Source organism: Fusarium solani, assembly GCF_023522795.1.
Source record: "Fusarium solani strain SB1 chromosome Unknown bctg00000003_1, whole genome shotgun sequence".
Classification (NCBI taxonomy): Eukaryota; Fungi; Ascomycota; class Sordariomycetes; order Hypocreales; family Nectriaceae; genus Fusarium; species Fusarium solani.
The window spans coordinates 995,070-1,016,829 of NW_027072154.1; the positions used below are offsets into that span (position 1 = coordinate 995,070).

Sequence of the window (21,760 nt, forward strand, 5' to 3'; positions counted from 1 at the left end):
CATGGACGAGGCCTGGCTAAAACATCCACGGCCTGTACCGTGTTGGCGGTCACGGTGGTTTAGTGCGACTTTTCTAGTGGGTTCCAGCGGGTAGCCCTACCCGGAGGGGTGCTGCGTGATGGACGCCACTATGAAGCAAAGCGGGCCTCTCCACAAAGCGGGCGGGATCTCTCAACCCAGCCCGCGTCTTGTCTCCATGGATGTGGATGTCTTGCTTGATAAAGAAGAGAGGCCCGACAGCCCAGGTGGTGGTGATGCGCTGGCCTTGTCCCCGGCACATCCATCCATTGCTTCTGGATATGGCCTTTGGTGCTGCCGCAGCAAATACTCTCGAGGGTGGCATGGTGCGACAAAGAAGGGACTTTGCAAGCGAGAGTGAGTCCCCGTGGGCTGTGAATGGGTCGGTTGTGAGATGAGGTGCTTTGCTTCTCTGTCCGCAGAGCGCGGCGGGATACGGATGCGTTCCCTTACAGTAGAAGTACTCAGCCATGGATGATGCGGCCAACAGCCCCCGGCACAGTGCTTGTTTGCAGTTGATAAGGCTGGCTCACCTACAGAGGTCCTGTACAGTGCTCTAGCTCCCTGGCACATGGCCGACCCCAACTTTTTCGCAAACGTAGCACCATCAGAGCACGTCGTTTTCTGCCGTGTGGCCTGCCCAGAGCCTCTCGCCCCCATGGATGGATAGGTGGATGGAGTCCTTCTCCTCCTAGTGGACCACACACGTCAACCGTAAACCGCCATCTGCCATCCGCATCCGCCAGCCCGCCGAAACAACGAGCATTTCTTCTTCTCCTCCCATGACTGCATGCCATTAACCCAAAAATAATCCTCCCTCCTAAACTTCCGCCTCCTTCCCTCTTCTCACAACCCTCGCTCTCGTTGACCGAGACTCTGTCCTGCTCCCTCGGACTTTCTAGGCTTGCCTCTACCTACTTGCTAACAAGCCATCTGCCCATCTCTGCGCGCCGTAAGTTGACGGATATCGCTATCTCTTCGCCCGCTCTCGTCATCCCGACCCCATCGCCCTCTCAACACCGGAGAGAAACCACGACCACGACCACCCCGCCGCGCCCGCGCCTGCCCGCTGCCTTCCTGATGGCGTAGGTCGTCTGGGCATGGCAGAACGAAAATCGGCAGGTGACAACGAAGTGCGACTTCCCTCGACCTCATCGACCTCAACTGCCAAACTCTCCTCCACCGCTGCCGCGTCTCTAGGTCCCCAGAGGTAGGGCCAGCCCTTTATTCTTCTTCCGTCTTCCATCCTCATCCCCCAGCGCCGCTTCACCATTCACCACTCTCTGCCTGCCTGCCTGCCTTCCAGCCAGCCAACCAGCCAGCCATTCATCCCCCGGCAAAGCAAAGCTCGCACAACCGCCATCAGCCGCACGCCGCCGCCTCCTCCCACTCCTTGCGTCGCCTGTGCCGGATAGTCGAGACGGGGCTCCGTCGTCACCCACCTGCGCCGACCCAGAGGGATGCCGTCGTCGGACCCGTGTCCGCCCAGTAGCTCGCTGATTCACGCACGCACAAGGCACGCACAAGACGTTCACCACCGCAGTTTGCACGCACGCACGCACGCCGCGGGCCTGTAGCCGGTCGCCGTCTTCAACCCCCCCCGGACGACCTGCCCAGCTCGAGTCTACCTCTCGCCTGCTAGCCTGATTTATCATCCTGCCGCCGTGATCGGGTTGCTGGTCCCTCCCAAGCCGACAATAATCTCCAATCCTTGGCCCAGGCTGAGAGAGGCAGCTGCAGAACCGAATCGCCATCACTGAAAACGGTTGTTCTGCGGGGACGGCTCGTGCTCGTGCTTCTCCTCCTTCCTTCGCTTCCCTCCACCTTTTTCGTGCAACGTTCATCGACTCACACACTTTCTCCATATTTGCGTTTTCTTCCAGATGCATCGTCAGTACAAAGCTCATGCCAATCATGTCTTCTAGAATCACCAGATCTTCGGCCCGTCAAGCAGCGAGCCAGGCAGCCCAATCCTCTGCTTCTGCTCCTGCTGCTGCCACAGCTGCCGCTGCTGACGTTCCGACCATACTAACTGCCACCCCATCCTCTCGAAAGCGAAAAGGGCCTACTACTGACAAGAGCCCACCTTTGCCATCTGGGTCTTCAGGTCGACGGTCCAAGAGACAGAAGATCCCCGAAGCCGTTTCTTCCCCCGCCACCACCAACAATCACCCACCCCCATCCAGGAGTCGGAGAAGGGGGAAGACAACTGCAGATATGGATAGTCCAGAGTGAGTCTGGGCAGCATTAGGCAGTATACGGAGCATAAAATCTAACTTTTCTCCAGCAACGAGCGTTCTGGTCCTGCGAATCCCACCGAACCTTCTATCCCGTCCGGCTCGTCTAGTCGAAAGTCGAGTCGATCCAAGAAGCCAACAGGCACCTCGCAAGGTTTGCATCGCCCGAGAAGATTTGGTGGCTATTTTTAGGTTTAGGAACTTACCATTATATAGAGCCAGCATCCGGCGCGACTCTCTCGACGCGGAGGTCAAAGCGAAATCTCGACAATGCCGCTGATCAGGATACGGTCATGACGGGAACCGACGAGAATAGGGACCCTGGGCCGCCGCCCCCACCGCCCCCTCCGATCGATCACCATGACGATGACGATAGTGAAGACAACGAGGATGACGAAGACGAGGATGAGACACGAAGATACGATGACGACGACGATGAGGATGAAGATCCTTTTGGCGGATTTAGCGGACCTCCAGGTTCTCTTTCGAGCACTCTGCGAGCACTGACTGGGATGATGTCGGGCCTCAGCCATAGGTTACGGGAATTGCTCAGCAGCCTTCGGTCGGACGACCTTTCAGTCCAACTGATAGCTCTTCAAGAGCTGTCAGAGATCCTTTTGGTTTCCAATGAGGATAATCTTTCGGGCCACTTCTCTCCCGATGCTTTTGTCAAGGAATTGGTAACCTTGATGAACAAGGAAGACAGCCCTGAGATCATGCTTCTGGCGTGCCGCTGTCTGGCAAACCTAATGGAGGCTTTGCCTGCCAGCGTGGCGAACGTCGTCTATGGGAACGCCGTCCCAGTCCTATGCCAGAAGCTCCTCGAGATCTCCTTTATCGACTTGGCTGAACAAGCTCTCAGCACCTTGGAGAAGATATCTGTCGAATATCCCACAAGCATCGTCCGCGAGGGTGGCCTAACTGCCTGCTTATCATATCTCGACTTCTTTGCAACGGGAACGCAGAGGACCGCCGTTACCACCGCGGCAAACTGCTGCCGTAATATCCCTGAGGATTCCTTTCCAGTGGTTCGCGATGTCATGCCTACACTCCTCAACGTCCTCAATAGCAACGACCAGCGTGTTGTGGAGCAAGCGTCTCTCTGCGTTTCAGGCATCGTTGAGAGCTTTAAATATCATCCGTCTAAGCTTGAGGAGTTGGTCAGCGTGGATCTACTCCGGGGTGTGCTGCGTCTTCTCGTCCCTGGTACGACCAACATGATTGGATCCAGCATCCACACCCAGTTCCTGCGAGTCCTGGCATTCACCGCAAGAGCAAGTCCTCGTCTCTCTGCAGAACTCTTCAAACTCAATGTGGTTGAGACTTTGTATCAGATTCTCACAGGAGTGTCACCACCAAGCGGAACTGAGGATGTGGCATCCAAGCTGGACAGCGTTGTTATCATGCAGGCCCTGATTCACCGACCTCGAGAGCAGATTATTGAGACACTCAATGTCATTTGCGAGCTTCTGCCTAACCTGCCTAGGAACGCTGATCCATCCTTCGGTGATTTTGTCGAGCTTCAGGCATCGACCGAGTCCATTGACGGAGGTGGTAGAAACCGAAGAACTGCTAACGAGAAGCGCATCGAGCTTTTAGAGAGTTGCAAAGATGAAGTTCGCCGCTTCGCCCTTATCATCTTCCCCACCTTGACCGATGCTTTTTCCAGCACTGTCAACCTGAGCGTTCGCCAAAAGGTTCTGACAGCACAGCTAAAGATGCTCTCTAATCTCGATGAGAATATCTTGGTTGAGGCACTGACTCCCGTCCCCTATGCATCTTTCCTGGCTTCGATCTTGTCGCAACAGGACCACGCATCTCTTGTGATGTTGGGCCTTCAGGCAGCCGAACTCCTACTCAGTCGACTCGACAAGATCTATCGTTACCAATTCTACCGCGAAGGCGTCTTCCTGGAAATCACAAAGATCGCAAATGAGGAGGAACCTGCCGAGACACATCCGGAGGAGTCGGGCAAGCAGAATGGCGAGGGTGAACAGGCAGCGGAACGGAGAGAAAACGACCACTCCTCAGACCAGGACTCTGACCACGATGAAGACGACGATGAAGAACGCGAGTCGTCGGATGAAGATGAAGACGAAGAGCACGAGAATGAGAACGACGAGGCTCATAACGACGATATGTCCCCTGTTAGCTCCCGGGGATCGACTATGTCCCTCGAAATTCCCCTCCATCGCTTTGTGTCCGATGTGCGGTCCATGAAGACTCGCATCCGCGAAGTGGCCAAGAAGTTCCTGGAGACCCACGAGACCGAAGGCCACGGCCAGGCCATGAAGACCAAGGCAACGATGATCCTGGATGCACTGTCAGAGTTGGCGGGTGAACTCGAAACCTATTATCTCAAGCGCTCTTCTTCGAATGTCACGCCCGACAAAGGAAAGGAGCTGTTCACGAAGCTTGCGTCTTACTTCGACACGGATGTTTTGGAGAGTGTTACTAGCGCGGAGCTTCTGGCATCCGGCCTCGTTCGGGTTCTGCTCGAAATCTTTAGCAACCCTGATGAAGAGCTGGCCCGCTCAGCCCAGTCGACATTCCTTGAAGTCTTCATGGCATACACTGTCAAGTCGAGGCCCAAGACGGCAACCGCTGAGTCTCCGGCGACACCTTTCAGTGTCATGATCCACAAGCTTCAGGATTTGCTCAGTAGGTCAGAGCATTTCGAAGTCATCACCGTCCACCACAACACCTTTGATGGCAACCACAGCAGCCCGGCTTCGATGCTCGGAAAGCAGATTCGCCTCCGCCTTGTTGCTGATGAGGAGTCGGATATCCCTCGCCCGTACCGAAATATCATGGTGTCGATCCACGCTATCGCGACCTTCAAGTCTCTCGACGATTACCTACGCCCACGGATTAGTCTTACTGAGCGTCCCCGTGGCTCCGCTCGCAGAGATGGTGTTGCTCGAGCGCTTGCCGCCATGGCTAGTAGTGCAGGCCTTCCGCTTAGTAGCGCGGCTGCTGCCCGTCTGGCCGCTGCGGAGCGAACGAGCCCATTCTCCGGAGGACCTCCTGTTCCGCCACCTCCCGCCGCCCCAACCCCATCCAGCTCTCGGCCACTGCGAAAGCTCAAGTCTCAGCCTGCCCCCGCGACCCCAGATCAATCTGCTGGACCGTCTCGGGACAAGGGCGTTCTTCGGCGATCTGCACGACGACATCCCGCCACAAGTACACCTCCGCCTCCCCGTCCACCGCCAGCAGACTCTGATGAAATGCAAGACACACTAGAGTGCGCTGATGAGAAGCAGCTGACCGACGATGAGGATGCTGGTGAGAGCAGTGCCCTGGATGCTATTGTTGGCGAATTGGAAGAAGATATGGAGGAGGAATCGACACCGGATGACACCTCCGCTGTCAACATGGAGGTTGCTACTGGTGGACATGTGACGGCACGCAAGGAGGATGGCACGAGAATCGCAACTCCCACTGGATCCGGTGCACCTAGCCGTGCCGGCGGGCCTTCCGGAGGCCATGGTACACCAACACCTTCAGCGTCGTCACGACCCTTGTCTTATTCCTCAGCTCTCCAGTCTGTACCCCAGGACTGGCATATCGAGTTTAGTCTCGATAGCAAGCTGATCCCCAACGAGACTACCATCTACCGGGCCGTTCACACCTCGGCATCTAACTCAGATGAGCACCTTAGCCGAAGCATCTGGTCGACTGTGCACCCCATCAAGTTTAAGCGCGTGCCTGGACCTCCCCCAGCTGAAACCCTTTCCTTCACGTCCAATGTTGAGGCTGATGGAGAGGACGAGCACGGTATTCCTGCATCGCTTGCGAAGCACCCAACCACAGCATCGATCCTTCGGCTACTAAACATCCTCCATGATCTCAATTCCAACATCGAGGATGTTCTAGTCGAGCACAAGACCAGCATCATCGGCCTCAACGTTGAGCCGCTCTCTCAATTTGTGAATACCAAGCTCACCGCTAAGCTCAACCGCCAACTAGAGGAGCCCCCTGATCGTGGCCAGCAACTGTCTGCCCAGTTGGTCCGAAGACCTGGCACGACTGTACCCCCCTTCCTCTTCCCATTCGAGACTCGGCATCTCTTCCTCCAGTCCACATCTTTCGGATATGCTCGATCGATGACCAGGTGGCAGAATACACAGTCAGGGGAGGACAACAGACGAGACCGGAACAATGAGAGGCCGTTCTTGGGCCGACTTCAGCGACAGAAGGTTCGGATATCTCGCCAAAAGATCCTGGAATCTGCGTTGAAGGTGATGGAGCTATACGGTGCCTCTCAGAGCATCCTGGAGGTTGAGTACTTTGAGGAGGTGGGCACGGGTCTTGGTCCCACGCTTGAATTCTACTCGACGGTCTCGAAGGAGTTTTCGAAGAGGAAGCTTAAGCTCTGGCGCGAGATGGATTCGAACGGCTCGGACGAATTCGTTTCTGGCGCTACTGGTCTTTTCCCACGACCTCAGAGTGACGAGGAAGCCGGAACACCCAACGGGGAGCGTATTCTGCACTTGTTCAAGATGCTTGGAAAGTTTGTTGCACGATCCATGATCGACTCTCTCGTATCATTGATCTCCACTTCAACCCAATCTTCTTCCGGATCGGAGACGCGACTTTGAGTGGAGTGAAGCCATCACTGGGAGCTGTCAAGATCGTTGACCCCGGTCTGGCGCGCTCACTGAAGGCGATCAAGAGGTTCGCCCTTGCCAAGAAGGAAATCGACGAGGATCCTGCTCGAACGGCGGCGCAGAAGGTGGCTGACACAGAGAACATTGTCATTGACGGGGTCAAGATTGATGACCTGTGCCTTGACTTTACCTTGCCCGGCTATCCCAGCATCGAGCTGGAGAGCAACGGCTCCCAAAAACGAGTCACCATTGACAACGTGGACTCGTACCTCGAGAAGGTCATTGACATGACTCTTGGCTCTGGTGTTCGCCGGCAGGTTGATGCCTTCCGCACCGGATTCTCGCAGGTGTTCCCTTACTCGGCGTTGAGCGCCTTTACCCCAGACGAGCTTGTGACTCTGTTTGGCCGAGTCGATGAAGACTGGTCTCTTGAGAGTATGTTTCCTTTCCCGACAGGTTAATTGTTTAGCAGTTGCTAACGTATCACTAGCTCTCCTTGACTCTATCAAGGCGGATCACGGCTACAACATGGACAGCAAGAGCGTCAAGAACTTGCTCCATACCATGAGCGATTTTGATGCTGCACAGCGTCGCGATTTCTTGCAGTTTACAACTGGAAGCCCCAAGCTTCCAATTGGAGGTGAGCATGACATGTTCGTCTTTTCGAGCCGTATCTAATATTCTTTTAGGATTCAAGTCTTTGACACCCATGTTCACGGTGGTGTGCAAGCCCAGCGAGCACCCTTACACGTCTGATGACTACCTTCCCAGCGTCATGACGTGTGTGAACTACTTGAAGCTCCCCGACTACTCCACCATTGATATCATGAAGAAGCAGCTTTTCACGGCAGTCAAGGAAGGCCAAGGGGCGTTCCATCTGTCTTAAAGTGGTCTATCAGTCCTGAAGGGGCGAAAGATGTAATACAGAGGAAGGTGACGCGGCGTTGGAGCTGATCAGGGGCATGTCAATGGACGGACGCCCCATGCATTACAGAGCAAATGATACCGGTAATTCCTTTTTGGACGAATTGGCAAGAAAAGTTCTCATACTCGCTTGATGCCGTCACGACACGGCATTACCTATCTCGACGATGGCGCGCTGGGATGAATGAATGAAGGAAGGAAATAGAAAGGGCGGGTTTTGTTTGCCGCGTGCCCACAGAAACAACACAAATATTGCATTCATGGCTTAGGTGGAATCCAGGCGCAGGGAATTTTGATGAGAAACTGAGGGAACAGACGGTACGACAGAATTTCACAAGTCTTCCTCTCATCTTTGGGATGGATTGGAGGATAGGAGAGAGGCTCATAGGGGAAAAGGGAAGATGGGTTGTGAACAAGTAACGCCTCAATCAAGCAGCAGTAGTTATAGACTTTATCTGAAATTGAGTGAGCTTGGGCTCTTTTTGCCACGATTTGATTCATTTATGATAATTATCTTGGTACTGTAATCCATTCCATTCCTCTCCTTTCCATTCCAATCCAACCCTGTTAATCCATGTTGAGGGAACCAGTCCTCGATGCCTATCAGATAGATACATACTCCCAACGCCAAAGCTAGCGGTTCATCCATGTTTAGACGTCAATAATACGCCATGCTCATCAATACAAAAATCACAAATCTTGCAACGAGACAGACAGTAAACCTCCCATCTCTCTGTCAAGTACTATAGTCGCTCATCATCTTCATCAGAGTCCCAAATCTCGGGAGGAACTCTCGCGTCGTCGCGGACAAGGCTATCAGGCAGCATCTGACTCTTTGTCAGAAGCTGCGACGAGCCCGCAGCGTAGCCAGGTGGTAAACGCAGGGGTGGTGAAGAAGGGCCATCGTCGTCGAGTAGGCCTTCAGGGGAAGCCAAATGCTGCTAGACGAATGTAGGTCCGGACGGTGAAGTGACGCCGACGAGTTCTTCTCCGGGGTCGAGGCCTGTGAGACGGTCGTCGCCTGGGAGGGGCGGACAGTCGATGGCTTAACCGTGCTGCTGAGAGGAGGTCGGGAGGCACGGTAGGAGGATGCCGCAAAAGGGGTTCGTGGAGGAGGAGGTTTGATAGTTGCAGGAGACGACGGGACGTGGGTAGTTGGAGGAGTCGCATCCTGCTTATTGCTGTTTTCCTCCTCAGGTGTAGAGGGAACGAGGATGTCGTCCGAGGTAGGAAACTGGGTAGAGTGGGCAATGTCGCTCTTGAGTTGAGCTTCAACCTGCTGAGAGACGCTCATGCTGGGTGTAGGCGCAGGGTTCTTATCCCTTGACTGGGCCTGTGATGAGTTGGCAAAGAGGTCGACTCTTCCACTCTCGTCATCGTCTTGTGTCGGGGCCTGGGACTGAGTGGCGCCGTCTCCGTTGTCGTTCTCATCGAAGATAGCGTGCCGGAGGTTCCAGAGCAACTGGCCGACAACAGCAGGCGGGATATAGATGTAACGACCGATATCACCCTCGACCCAGCCTTCTTCGCGCATGTCGTCGCCTTCAACGGGGTTGTTGAGCTCATACACCTGAGTTAGGTGATAACGCCATGCTGGGCCCTCGGTCACACGGCCAGGCTCTGCGCAGGCGAGGAAACGGAGCAGCTCTCCATCATACAGCCAGAAGCGGACGACTTGGGCAGGGATCTTGAAAGGGAGCACAAGGGCAACCCGGAATCCCTCGATGACATCGTCCAGCATATCTTGAGAGAGCGGGAGGAGGACATCGGTGCGAGCAGAAGCGGGTGGGAGAGCCTGTAGAGTCGCGAGGGGCACACGCTGAGACTCAAGGGGTTGAGTTTGAGTCGGAGGGACAGGACGATGGACAGGTTTTCGGAGACGCTTCGCTGGGCGACGCGAAGCTTTGGGTGTTGGTGAGAGGGCAGGAAGTGTGGTTGGTCGTGAGCTGAGAGGTGGAAGTGGTGGTGATGATGTTAAAGATTCAAGTCGTGAACTTGACGATTCCCCAGTTGAGACCTCACCAAGGACCCTTCGTTGGATTCCACTACCAGAGGGATCTGCTTGAGTCGGTGTCCTGGACAATGCTTCCTCAGATGAGGCAATCTCGTTCATGACAAACTGAGTTTCAGGTCCAGCAACGAAAGTGTTTTCGTCGTTTTCGTCACCACCGTCAAAGTTCTCGTCGTTCTCCCCAAAGTCGTCGTCATCCTCATCTTCCGAGTCGGGAATCTCGAGAAGGACCCTTTTCTTCCCTTGGCCTGGAGATACCAGCTTCATTTTCCTTCTGGGCGTGGGGCTGCCGTCCCTGTCTCTTCTCTGGCTTCCACCCAGCTCGGTGCTCTCACCTCTGCGCCTAGGCTTTGTGGGTGTCTCCATCTCACTCAAGACCGAGGAGGACTCGAGCGGCTCAATGACCCCTTTTGGAGTCTTGTTGGGTGAGTCAACGGGCAGTTCCCGGAGAGGAGTACGAGCAAGCGAGCCCCAGCTCTCAGTGGCATAAGAGTCCTGGATGATGCGCTCGTGACGTCGAGGGGTAGTTGCAACACGCGGCTTTCCAGTAAACTCCTTAAGCGGTGATGTGACAGCCGGCGAAGACCCCTTTCCTTTGACTGGGGTGACATCCACCTGATCAGGGGCGCCGTAGCGATCCATCATGAGGCTAGCCATGGACGATATGCTTGGCGGTGCAGAGAGCTGGCTCGATGAAGGAATCTCCGCTGACTTGGCGCGCTTCCTTGGTGTCTGCGGGACTATGGAGTCCTCACGGGTGGCGATCGGTTCCTCTGGCTGCTGCCGGGCCTTGGAGGCAGAACCAGGGCGTTTTCTCTTTATGGGGGTAACAGACTTGAGGCGCTGAACCCGCCGTGGGCTTGGGCTTGTGGGATCGCCAAGCCACTGCTGAAACCCATCGTCCTCTTCCTCGTCTTCAGAGTCCTTGATGTACTGGGCCTGACCATTGCGACCAATGAACTGGGTCAATGTCTGCGTGTGATAGCTTGAGCTGGGTACATCCCCTGTCGTCTTTCGTCGGTTCGATCTCTTCGTCTTCGTCTTGGCGGCCTTGGGTTTCTCCTCGTCCTCATCCTCGTCATCGTCGTCGTCGCCCATCGTCCGGCGTCGTTTCGTTCTTTGCTTCTTGGCAGAAGCCTTCTTGGAGGTTCCTCGTCGCTTTCTCCCAGTGGACACGGGCTCTTCATCCTCATCATTCCTCTGCTCTTCCTGATCCAAATCTGGCGCTTCCCTTTCCTCATCCCCATCATCGTCCTTTTCATCATCCTCACTATCGCTCAGCACGATCGGATCCTGCTCGTCAAAGCTCGACGACACAAAGTCGATCTGGGTCAGGGTCTGCTGCCTCAACATCTTGGCGCTCGTCTCAGCCTGCTTCTTGCGATTCTGCTTCCCGTACGTCCGCACGACCTTCCGACGGGCAGGAAAATGCGCCTGCTGCTGTGCTGGCGTCGAGTGGTAGACTCGACTCGGGGCGGGGACGCCGCCTGAGCGGGTCTTGGGCGGCATTGTCGGGGCGATCCGGGCTGACTCGGGGTTTGTGAAAAGGTTTAGATCGTTCTAGTTCAAGACTCAGAATAGTCTAAACTCGACATGTCGTTCGTTTGCAGTTGAAAGGGCTTAAACGCTGGCAAGCAATCAATGAATTGTTCGTCCAGGGTCAATGGATGATGGGTGGAGCTTCGGCGCCAAAGGAAAGGGAAAGGGCGTAAAGTGGCGTGGCCTTGGCGTGAAACGCGGCGACGCGACGCGTCTTAAAGTGCAGGAAGGCGCCAGGGTCTGCGCATTCCCACCTACCTCCCCGCGAACGCGTCCGATTTTAATTGAGAGCTATTCTTAGCGTGTCATTGTCACCAACAAATTGGACAATGACGTCGCTTCCACTATCTCGAGGATAGTACTCATCTAGACTTCCACTCAGATCAAAGATGTCTCGTCAAAATACAGAGTCCGTGGCAAATAGATATATCGAGATATACTAAAAAGGCCAACCTCCAGGCGCCTCGCCATACGCATCTTCTTATATAGCACGAACCATCACACCTCATGCACCTCCCACGGCTGGTCAAACATGCTGACTGGTAGTATAGCAGTTACTGGTACAGATTCATCCCATCATATCCTCCATCGCCCTCCTCGATACCCGAAGACTTGACTCCTATATCAATAGCTTCATCGGAAAGCAGCCTTGACATCGGCACGGGGCCACTCAAAAAGGACGTCGCCACCATACACATTGGTCGTCACATCACCAATTCGCCTCTCCACGTTTTCATAGAACCTTTCACACTCCGATAGCACCTTGGCCACCAAGCCTCGGCTCAGCGCCGGGTCGTCTGCGTCGCCAAAGTGCTTCTCCACACGCTTGCGCAGCGCTTCGATGCCCTTGCGCACTTCCTTGGAGTCGTAGTTGCCAAGCACCTTGTTGAACACCATCTTGCTGTTGGATGGCTGCGCTGCGATTGTTGACGCCGACTTTCCTGACTGGAGCTGCGCCTCCATGTTCTCGAGGTGCTCCAGTACCTTGCCCAGCGGTCGTCGCATCACCGCGTTCAGATAGAGGTTCATGTGCTCGTCGTACGTTGCGTTCGCCTGGTCCTTCCACTCCTCAAGCACATCCAATCCCCGAGTGTCCGTCTCTTCCGTGAAGTGGTTCATGTTCTCAATCAGGAGGATGTGGAAGTTAAGAGCCTCCTTGTCCTCGGGATCTGCAGAGCCGCTCGTCACACTAACTCCGGGGTTCTCTCGGGCAATGACCATGAGCGAGTCAAACATTGTCTTGAGTAGTCGGTCATACTCGCGGTCAATGGTGCTTCGAGATGCAAGGTTGGCATCCACTCCAGCAAGCATGTTCTCGACGGCAGCTGAGAAGGCAGGGAAGACGCGGATGAATGAGATGACGCCCTTTCGCTTGCTGATCTTGACCTTGGTCTCCTCGATAGCTCGAATCTGCTCATCGACAAATTTCTTAAACCGCACTTCCAGATGCCCGTGGAGCTTCTGCAGCAGAGTGTTAAGGTACTCTTGGTTAGACTGGCTAATCTCGGCCATCTTCTTCTCTAGAGTGGCCAGGACTCCAATTCCTTGTCTGGTAATCATTAGCATATCGACAAGAAAAATGACCACATTCAACTTACAGAGGATCCTGTCCAACCACCCATTCCATGAGCCGAAGCAGCTCTGACTCAAGGAATGCAAACACAACCTCCATTGAGCGCAAGATGCGCTTGGCCAACTCTCGGTCTGGCTCCATGAGGCGAGGCCGTCTCAGGTCGCCACCTCGTCGGTCTCGAGGTGCCCTAGCAGCAACAGAGTCTGGGAAGTCGATCTGTTCGAGCGTTGTGGCGTGGAAGAAGTCGATGATGAAGTTCTGCTCCATCTGCATGAGAGGAAGCAGGTCATCGAGAACGCCCGCAAAAACTTCGTATGGCAAGTCCCTGCCCTCAGCACCTCCTCTCTTCTCTGCCTTTTGCTTGCTGCCGCCATCCTCTCGCTGTGATCGAAGGGCACGAGCAAGTGTTTGACTACGCTTCACTGTCAACTTTCTGGCAGTGGTAGCCACACCTCCCTCCTGATGCTTCTCGACGGGAGTCGTGAAGAGCAATTCGGCCTCATCACCCGTCAACTTCCTGGCATTCTTACGCCACACCGCAACCACAGCCTGGAACTCGACCCGATACACAGGCTGACTCTTATCCTGGTAAATTTGGATGAGACGGTTCCATTGCTCCGTGTCCATGTCGCGGGCATATAGCATCAGTGGGCTGTACTTCCACAGGACGTCTCGGCCGAGGTCATGGTGCGTAGAGTCCACCTTGCGGGACAAGGCCCCTTCCATGGCAAGCTTGGTTTCTGTAAAGGCCTCGTCAAACTGCCGTGACATGAAGTCGACGAATCTGCGCATAAACGATGCACTCTCCTGGTCGTAGATCTGCTTCTTCTCTTGGACGATGCGCATTTGCTTGAAGTCGGGGTTGAGGCCATGGGCTTGGTCTGATTCTCCCGTCACATCCACCTTGTCACCACCGCTGCGAGTGGGATCGATCTTGATCATAGCCTTGTAAAGGACGACCAGAGACTTTTCAACGTCTTCCAAGCCGCGCAGATTGTCCAAAGGTGCCATTCGGAGTACTTCAAGTTCGTTCGATGTGATGGCGCATGTCTCAAGCAGAGACTCGAGCTCCTTCTTGAGTAACTTCTGGTTTGCTGTCTGCACCTGAAGACCCTGGCCCTGGGCCTCAATATATGCAATATCCTCCGACAAGGTCTATTGCTTGTTAGAACTGCCATACAAGTTTACTTAACAACTTACCGAAAGTTCAACGGAATAGAGTGTGAGCAAGTTGTCTAGCTCCTCACACTCAGCCATAGCAACATCAAGTCCCAACTTGATCGCATCGACGCGCTCATCTTCCTCACGGAAGCGAGCAAGCCAACCTCCGGCCTGCGCCTTGTTGAGTTCACGCTCGAGATCAGCCTTCATCTCTTCGACGTTGCGTGTTCGCATCTGCTCCCCAGGAATCCATCCGAAGTAATCCAGCCACTGAGAAAATTCTTCACTCCTCTCATCCAAGATTGACGGGTTGACACCGAGTGTTTGGAGGTACTTCACGTCATTGCCTGCAGCAATAGACCGGCGAGGCTCCTTCTTCTCAGGTTCCTTTGACTTCTTGGCTTCTTGGGGCGGCCCATGCGAACTCGATGGCCTGCTGCTAGGAAGACTGATTTTAACTTCAGGAACCAGAGAGCTACGATCTGCAGACTTGGGGCGCTCTGTAGACTTGGGTTGTTCTAGCACCTTGGGTTCTTCTGTAGGTTTCGCCTGCTCGTAGGGTTGCTCGGGGGTCGTTTCCTTCTCCCTGGAAGGCGGGCGAGGCGGCGCAGGAACAACGCCCGTGATACCGTCGGGTCCTTCATCACCCTTGGCTTGAGCTTGACGCAGACGCTCTCCCGCACCACCAGGTCGAGGCTTAAAGGCAGTTGCCGCAGATGCAGTAGCGGCAGCCTTCCATAGAGCACCTGCGATCTCATTTCTTGACTTCTTCACCCTGATCATAGGGCCCAGACCAGGTCTCGACTCGTCTGAGTCACCTGCTGATGGGCTGGGTTCTTTGCGAGGTGGTGAGATAGGAAGATCATCTGGGGCCGAGACGGGAGGCTCAGGGGGCGAATTAGGGGCAGTTTGGAAGGCCGGCGCCGGCGAAGGGGCGGCACTCGCTGCCGAATTCGAAGAACCTGGTCTGAGAGCTGGGGGTACTGGAGGTGCTGATGTCTGTTCATGCCTTGGCAATTCCGCCATCCGTCCTGCGGACGTCGGAATCTCTCGATCCTGAAGACTTCCGGTAAGGGAGCTATTCGCCGACTTCATACTCGAAGTATCCTTTCTTGGCAAAGTCCGTTCGCTGCTACGTGGTGGAGGTGCCATTGGCTCCTTTTTCCCAGGGCTAATCAAAGGCGGAGGTACCAGGTCTCGGTCAAGCGGTCGAGTGGGATCCATAGGGGGTCTTCTTCTTTCCGGAGGCGGCCTATCAAGTTGGAGAGGTGAGGGAACAGGTTGATGGGGTTGCATAGGTGGCTGCGGTTTTGGCGAAGGTGAGGATTGAGAGGTTGGTGGTTGCGGAGGTGTAAGGTTTGTCGGCGTTCGTGCATCCGGAGGTTCCCCAAACCTCCCATAAGCCCCCGGCCCTGTCATACCATTGCGAGAGCGTGGTGGTAAGCTAGAAGCATCATCGCTTCTGGCGGCCAAAGAATTGGCAACCGAGTCCTGACTCTTGTTTCCATGAGCCATCCATCGAGGAGGCGGCGGGCCCCCCCTCGAAGCGCTCGAATCAAAACTTCCAACGGGCGAGTTGGTGATGTTTGGAGGTGGACGAACTGGCGGCGTCCTGAAACGCGGGATCTCTTGGGCGGCCGCGGCTGGATGTCCCGGAAGCGAAGGTCGCTGAGCTGGTGAACTGTTTATAGGTTGGCTCGGCAGTTGTTCAGGCTGTGATGGCGGCTGCGACGGCTGTTGTGGCAGAGAAGGTCTTGCGGGGCCAGGCGGTCGTCTCGTAGCTCCCATTACTTGCTCATACTCTCTCTGCTCGAACCCGAAAAGCTCTGGAGTCCTGCCGCCAGTGTATTTTCCGTAGATCTTGATGAGACTGGCAATAAAGAACTTCTTTTCCTTATCTGTCTGGGCCTGCCAGAAGTAAGGCTTGCCGAGGGTGACCTGGAACCCAGTGTCGCCGGCCCAGTCGCGATGGTTGGCGTTGGCTTCGGGCCCGGTGTAGGACTCGATGCGTGACAAGTCGTCGAGATTCCATGTCTTGCCGATAGAAAAAGAACCGTTGGCATTCTCTTTGGACTTGTGCATGCGGACTCGGCCGGACTTGCGAACGGCTACGATAATGATTCGAGGCTTCTGGACATCAGGTGTCCGGGCCTGGGGCGGAGGAGGGGTCGTTGGGTAGGAGGAGAATTCGGTGATTCGAATGTGGGTGATATACGTCTCATGAACTAGCGAAGCTCGTCAGTCGAATGATACACTCGCCATCATGTGTTTTCTTGATCTCTGTCTCCTGGCGACAGCCCCACGGCCAAAAGTTGATGGACTCGCGGACCAGACGCGGAGATTATGGAGTTGAGAGCTAAGCTTGGCGGACAACAACCACAAGACTTACGGGAGCCGTCCACATCCTTCTTGCTGAAGCAGCTTTCTATGATGCGGCGCTTCTCATCCTCAAAGCGCTCTGCCCTACTAGCAGCCGCAGCCGCGCCGGGGCCGCCCCCATTTGCGCGGTCCATGAGCAAACGGCGAGGAACGGGATCACGCAGGGGCGACGAATGGTGAGCGCGGAAGCATGTTCGGTCGGGCAGGGGAGGAAACGAGCGGTTCCCGCGACAAGAAGCGGGCTATTCGAACAGGTAAGCGCGCAGGGCGACGGCGCAGTTGTCGACGTGATGAGGTGACGCTTCTCGGCGCTCGGTGACGTGGATTCGTTTCGAGGACAACTTGGTCGTCGAGGCGAGGTCAATGTAGGTAATGTGGCTGGAGGTTCCCTATTTCGATGTGGAGGTTTCGGGTGGGCACCTGCCTTGGCCTGGGCGCTGGGCACTGGAGCTTTGGGCTGTACCTGCCTTTGTTGCTCCACTGCAGCTCCGGATCTTGGAAGGCTGCTGTGGCTGTCGGCCTATGGCAAGCCACAGAATGAGGTCAGGCTCCGCTAACACGTGTGTCTTTAGTTATGTTTGTCTTCCATCTTGGATAGGTTGCGCTGCGTGATTCTTTGAACCTGCAGTCATCCGACAGGAACCTATTACTGGGATTTATGTCTCATGCAGATGAAATTGTCGAGTTTCTTTCAATGTCTAAAGTTTGCAACCCTGTGGAGAGCTCTGATTCAGCTTGGCGGCCCTTTACAACACATCAAGACGTCTCCCTACAATGTCCTTGACCATATCAAGGTCCAAAGCTTCCACAGTCCTCCCTTTGAACCCCGTCGTCGACTCTGCCATGCACAGTGCATTGTAGATGGCTTCCTCTGTGGCGTCTGCTGCAGCCTCAAAAACCCCGTTGATCGAGTCGTCATCGAGCATTTCTATAGCTCTAGGTCTAGGTCGGTACGGGTCCTTGGTGAGTGATGTTCCAGGTGCCATGGACAACTCCTGGAATGGTATCTTGGATGCGGTTGAAAATGCCAGGAATATGTCGCCCGATGTGTTGTTGCCATAGCCACCCACCTTAGCGAGCCCGACAGTGGCCCGTTTGGCCACACGCTGGAGCTGGATGGGAAGCAGAGGGACGTCCGTCGCGATGACGACGATGATACTGCCGTCTTTTCGAGCCTCCTTTGCCGTGGTATCTTCGGGTAACACCGCGCCAGATGCCTTTTTTGACTTGATGATTCGACCGATTGGAACTCCCCCAATGTGCAGATTCTCCTGTGAGCCATAGTTGGCCTGGACAAGCACGCCTACAGTATATGCCTTGGGATCCCCGGCTGCGTCAAATCCCTGCACGACTCGACTGCTTGACCCTGTGCCGCCCTTGAACCGGTGACAGATCATTCCGGTGCCACCGCCTGTGTTTCCCTCTGGAACCCGCTCAGAGCCCGCATTCAGAATCCCGGTCACAATGTGCTCCGGTGTCACTGCGAAACGGCTCTGGTCGCTCAGAAAACCATCAAACGTCTCTGTGACGACTGGAAATATGAACAGGCCCATCTCGCCTTCATCATTGGCGTGGTAACGGAATGCATATTCCAGGATGCCGCGGTGGCCATCGCCGATGGCGGATGTGGTGGTGAGGACGATGGGCGAGGTGAGTAACCCCGTTTCCTCGATCCAGTGGGAGCCTGTCAGTTCACCACAGCCGTTGAACCTGAAGATTCCGGCATGTGACGAGTACTTGAACCAGTCGGGACGAGGAAGAATAGTCGTGACACCCGTGTTGACGTCCGCGTCGGGTCTGATGGACTGAGTATGAACGAGCACACCGGGGACATCGGTGATGGAGTTGAGTTCGCCCGTTGGCCACTTGCCTAGCTGAAGTTGAGGCAAGACATCACGAAGACGAGCTCTGCCAGACGAAGTTGAAGTAGACATTGCGGTTTGCGCTGCTGATTTGGAAGAGGTAAGGTCTCTACCTATGGTGTTTGTGGACTCTTAAAGCCCTCACTTTGACGTCCATGACGCCTTGTATCTGCTGATATCAGGTGATGAGCCTGGATTGTGTCGCTGCTGAGTCAGGCATGCAATTGCGAGATCTTCGTATTGGTTGTGAGTTGTCGGTTTGTCTAACAACCTTGTCTATCTTCGCTTAAAGCGAGTTGAGAAGTGAATAACAAGGGAAGACAAGACCACGTGAATCATCGAGCTGGTGAAGGACCTAAAATTAGTCTCGGGTCTAACAAACGAAAACACGAACTGTCAAGATGAAAGTCAATCACTTTGACAAGCACCAGACATTGTCTCGGCCGAGAAGCCGTCAGCAAAGCTTCCCTTTCGGCTTTGTTGACTTGAGTTGCCAGATTAGGAAATTATCTCCCCAGACTTCCCCTCAACTCCTCTCCTCTCACCTTTGAACAACAACGTCATTTGAAAGAAGAGACATTGGGCCTGCGATACTGTACTCGGATACAAGGAACCAATCAGAATGAAAGTGCCGTCACCAAAACAGCCCCCAGATTCACCATAGCCGGGGCGAACGCCCTCGTGATACAGCACACACGATCCAGAGAGATCCGCTATCCGTTCACTCCGTTCTACCCGCTTTCCCCTCACAACTTAAGCAACATCGGGCCCCAGATCGGCGCGTCTCTCACCCCGCAATCGCGGTCTTGGTCGTCCGCCATCCGAGGTTCTGCTTACACAATGTGTCGTGCATGTTAGCCGCCACCACAGCTTCAATTGACACATCTTGAAGCCTTCTTTCAACCTCTCAACTCTGGGGCATATTGCTGCTGCTGTTGCTCACTGACTCTTCGTCTCTCTACTCATCTTGCTGTACTGCTTCTGTGACATCGCTTGGTGACATCATTTCCACCATGGTGCCCGCCATAAGAGCTATTCCCAACGTACGTAACAACCCCGCAAAGGTTTGAGGCATTGAGTATCGCCTCTCACTCACCTTGAGCCAATTCGTTCAAGCAACGCTCACAGCAGTCAATCTAGGCCGCCAAGCGAGCTACGAACCTGCTCCGCACCGTTCAGTTTACTCACCCGCCCTCATGTCCCTGCCACTCGAATCCCGGCTATCACCAGTCGCCGCCGGTTCTCACTCCCTCCAGACATGCTCATCAGCGCAAGTATGCCACGCCGACCACGCACCCAGGCCAGAAGGAGTATGCCTTTGAGATGGCTGCCTCATCAATTCGCTTCGGTCCCGGCGTGACGCAAGAGGTTGGCATGGACTTGAAGAACCTGGGCGCGAAGCGAGTTTGTGTCGTGACGGATGAGACCGTCGACAAGCTAGATGCTATGCGACAGGTTCGTGAGGCTCTCACTCGAGAGGGTGTTCCTTTTGAGGTTTACTCCAACGTCCGAATTGAGCCAAAGGATAGCTCGTAGGTTTCTCAAAAGCCCCGATGTCGGCTCTTTCTGACAGTATTGTAGAATCAAGGACGCCATCGCTTGGGCTCGTCCTTATGAGCCTGATGCCTTCCTGGCTGTCGGAGGCGGCTCAGTCATCGACACAGCCAAGCTCATGAACCTGTATACGGCGTACCCTGACGCTGACTTCCTCGACTTTGTCAACGCGCCGCTCGGCAAGGGCCGTCCCGTCGACAAGCCCCTAAAGCCCCTCATCGCCGTCCCAACCACAGCTGGCACAGGTAGTGAGACGACGGGAACTGCCATCTTCGACCTCGTGTCCAAGCGGGCAAAGACAGGCGTCGCCCACCGGAACCTCAAGCCTACGCTCGGAATCTGCGATCCCCTCAACACGAGGACTATGCCTGCAGCAGTCAAGGCCGCCTCAGGTCTCGACGTGCTCTGCCACTCGCTCGAGTCCTGGACAGCCATTCCTTTCAATGAGCGAACACCAAGGCCTACTAACCCAATCCTCCGCCCGGCATATCAGGGAGCCAACCCCATCTCTGATGTGTTTTCGTTCCACGCTCTCCGTGCTACTGTCAAGTACCTTCCACGATCTGTGAGGGATCCTGATGACCTTGAGGCCCAGAGCGAAATGCTTCTGGCCGCTACTCTTGCTGGCGTTGGCTTCGGAAACGCTGGTGTTCATCTCTGCCACGGTAGGTCCGCGTGTGACTTGAGTCAGCTAGCATGACTAATGAGTTCCAGGCATGTCGTACCCTATCTCGGGTCAGAACCCAGGCTACAAGCACGCTGGATATCAAGTAGCTTCGCCAATCATTCCTCACGGCGTGTCGGTCGCCGTTTCAGCTCCTGCCGTCTTCCGCTTCACAGCCGCCTCCAACCCAGACCGACATCTTGCCGCGGCCGAGGCATTCGGAGTCGACATCACCAACGTCAAGCGCGAGAGCGCAGGCGAGGTTCTCGCCGAGGCCATCACCAAGTTCCTGGCAGAACTAGGAGACCAACCCAAGGGCCTCAAGGAGCTCGGGTTCGGCACGGAGCACATCGAGGCTCTTGTAGAGGGAACGATTCCTCAGGCACGTGTGCTGAGCTTGGCCCCTGGTTTGTCCAACCAACTCGAGGCTGAGAAGGATCAGCTCCGGAGATTGTTTGAGGATGCCATGACGCATTAGAATTAAGGGTAGAGAGGAACGAGGGCCGTGCCTGGAGATGCCGTGATGTGGGTGTATATCCAAATAATAAGACATGGATGCAAATTTAGCATCTGCTCCCACTCCCACCCCTTGCCGGATCTGAAGCTGCAGTGTTACCGTTTATAGTAGCAGTAGCCGCGTAGTATCCCGATCGAAGAAAGCTAAAGTCTGACGACAATGCGGCTCTGGGTTGACGCATGCCCAATGAGATACCAGGGAGTAGAGTTGTGCCACCAGATCTAACACATGTCCCCCTTACTTTGTGCAACCTTGTGCCCGTACTATGCCGTTTTGTGCAACCCTGGCGTTTTCACAGCATGCACCTCGCCGTAAAGTCCCAAACCGTTTGCCCATTTCGTGAACCGTCGCACGGAATTTGCTCCGTTCCCCGCAAAGAGGATTGGATGACAGGTTGGGAACCAGACGCCATTGGACAGAAACCAAGAGTCCCTGCAGGTACGCGGTGTCACTGGCTATTGCCCCAATAGGAAATCCAACTACAAATCGTGCATGGCTACTGAGACACCTTTCCGACCTCGGCAAGCCCCTACAATTTCTTGGGGCTTCACCAGGACGAACGAGGGAAGGGCAGTCCGTAGAGGCAAGAGACTAGGCGAAGAGAGACGTCAAGGAATTCGTCAGCCTTGAAGTTCTAGAATGAATCAGTGTTTGCCTCCTTTTTTTCTTGATCAGCCAAGTATCAAAATAGAATGTTCCAAGAGTCATGAG

The 21,760-nt window shown here is 54.9% G+C and overlaps 4 protein-coding genes across 4 annotated transcripts; 2 read left to right on the forward strand and 2 right to left on the reverse strand.

The window, feature by feature from the left end:
* Positions 1-1,932: 1,932 nt before the first annotated feature.
* On the forward strand, positions 1,933-7,751 carry MRS44_005869 (uncharacterized protein; the record flags this gene model as incomplete). Its single annotated transcript, XM_065621559.1, has 6 exons — positions 1,933-2,249; positions 2,306-2,409; positions 2,472-6,799; positions 6,868-7,300; positions 7,356-7,505; positions 7,555-7,751. The coding sequence occupies 6 exons, from the start codon at positions 1,933-1,935 to the stop codon at positions 7,749-7,751; spliced, it is 5,529 nt and encodes a 1,842-aa protein (XP_065477631.1).
* Positions 7,752-8,627: 876 nt separating this feature from the next.
* On the reverse strand, positions 8,628-11,309 carry MRS44_005870 (uncharacterized protein; the record flags this gene model as incomplete). The annotated part of the gene is made up of 1 exon (XM_046274730.2): positions 8,628-11,309. The coding sequence occupies one exon, from the start codon at positions 11,307-11,309 to the stop codon at positions 8,628-8,630; it is 2,682 nt and encodes an 893-aa protein (XP_046140555.2).
* Positions 11,310-11,972: 663 nt separating this feature from the next.
* Positions 11,973-18,386, reverse strand: MRS44_005871 (uncharacterized protein; the record flags this gene model as incomplete). Its single annotated transcript, XM_046274729.2, has 5 exons — positions 11,973-12,888; positions 12,938-14,067; positions 14,113-16,298; positions 16,463-16,694; positions 17,226-18,386. The coding sequence occupies 5 exons, from the start codon at positions 18,384-18,386 to the stop codon at positions 11,973-11,975; spliced, it is 5,625 nt and encodes a 1,874-aa protein (XP_046140554.2).
* A 941-nt stretch (positions 18,387-19,327) lies between these two features.
* On the forward strand, positions 19,328-21,010 carry MRS44_005872 (uncharacterized protein; the record flags this gene model as incomplete). The annotated part of the gene is made up of 4 exons (XM_046269887.2): positions 19,328-19,357; positions 19,455-19,846; positions 19,896-20,533; positions 20,583-21,010. The coding sequence occupies 4 exons, from the start codon at positions 19,328-19,330 to the stop codon at positions 21,008-21,010; spliced, it is 1,488 nt and encodes a 495-aa protein (XP_046140552.2).
* Positions 21,011-21,760: the final 750 nt, after the last annotated feature.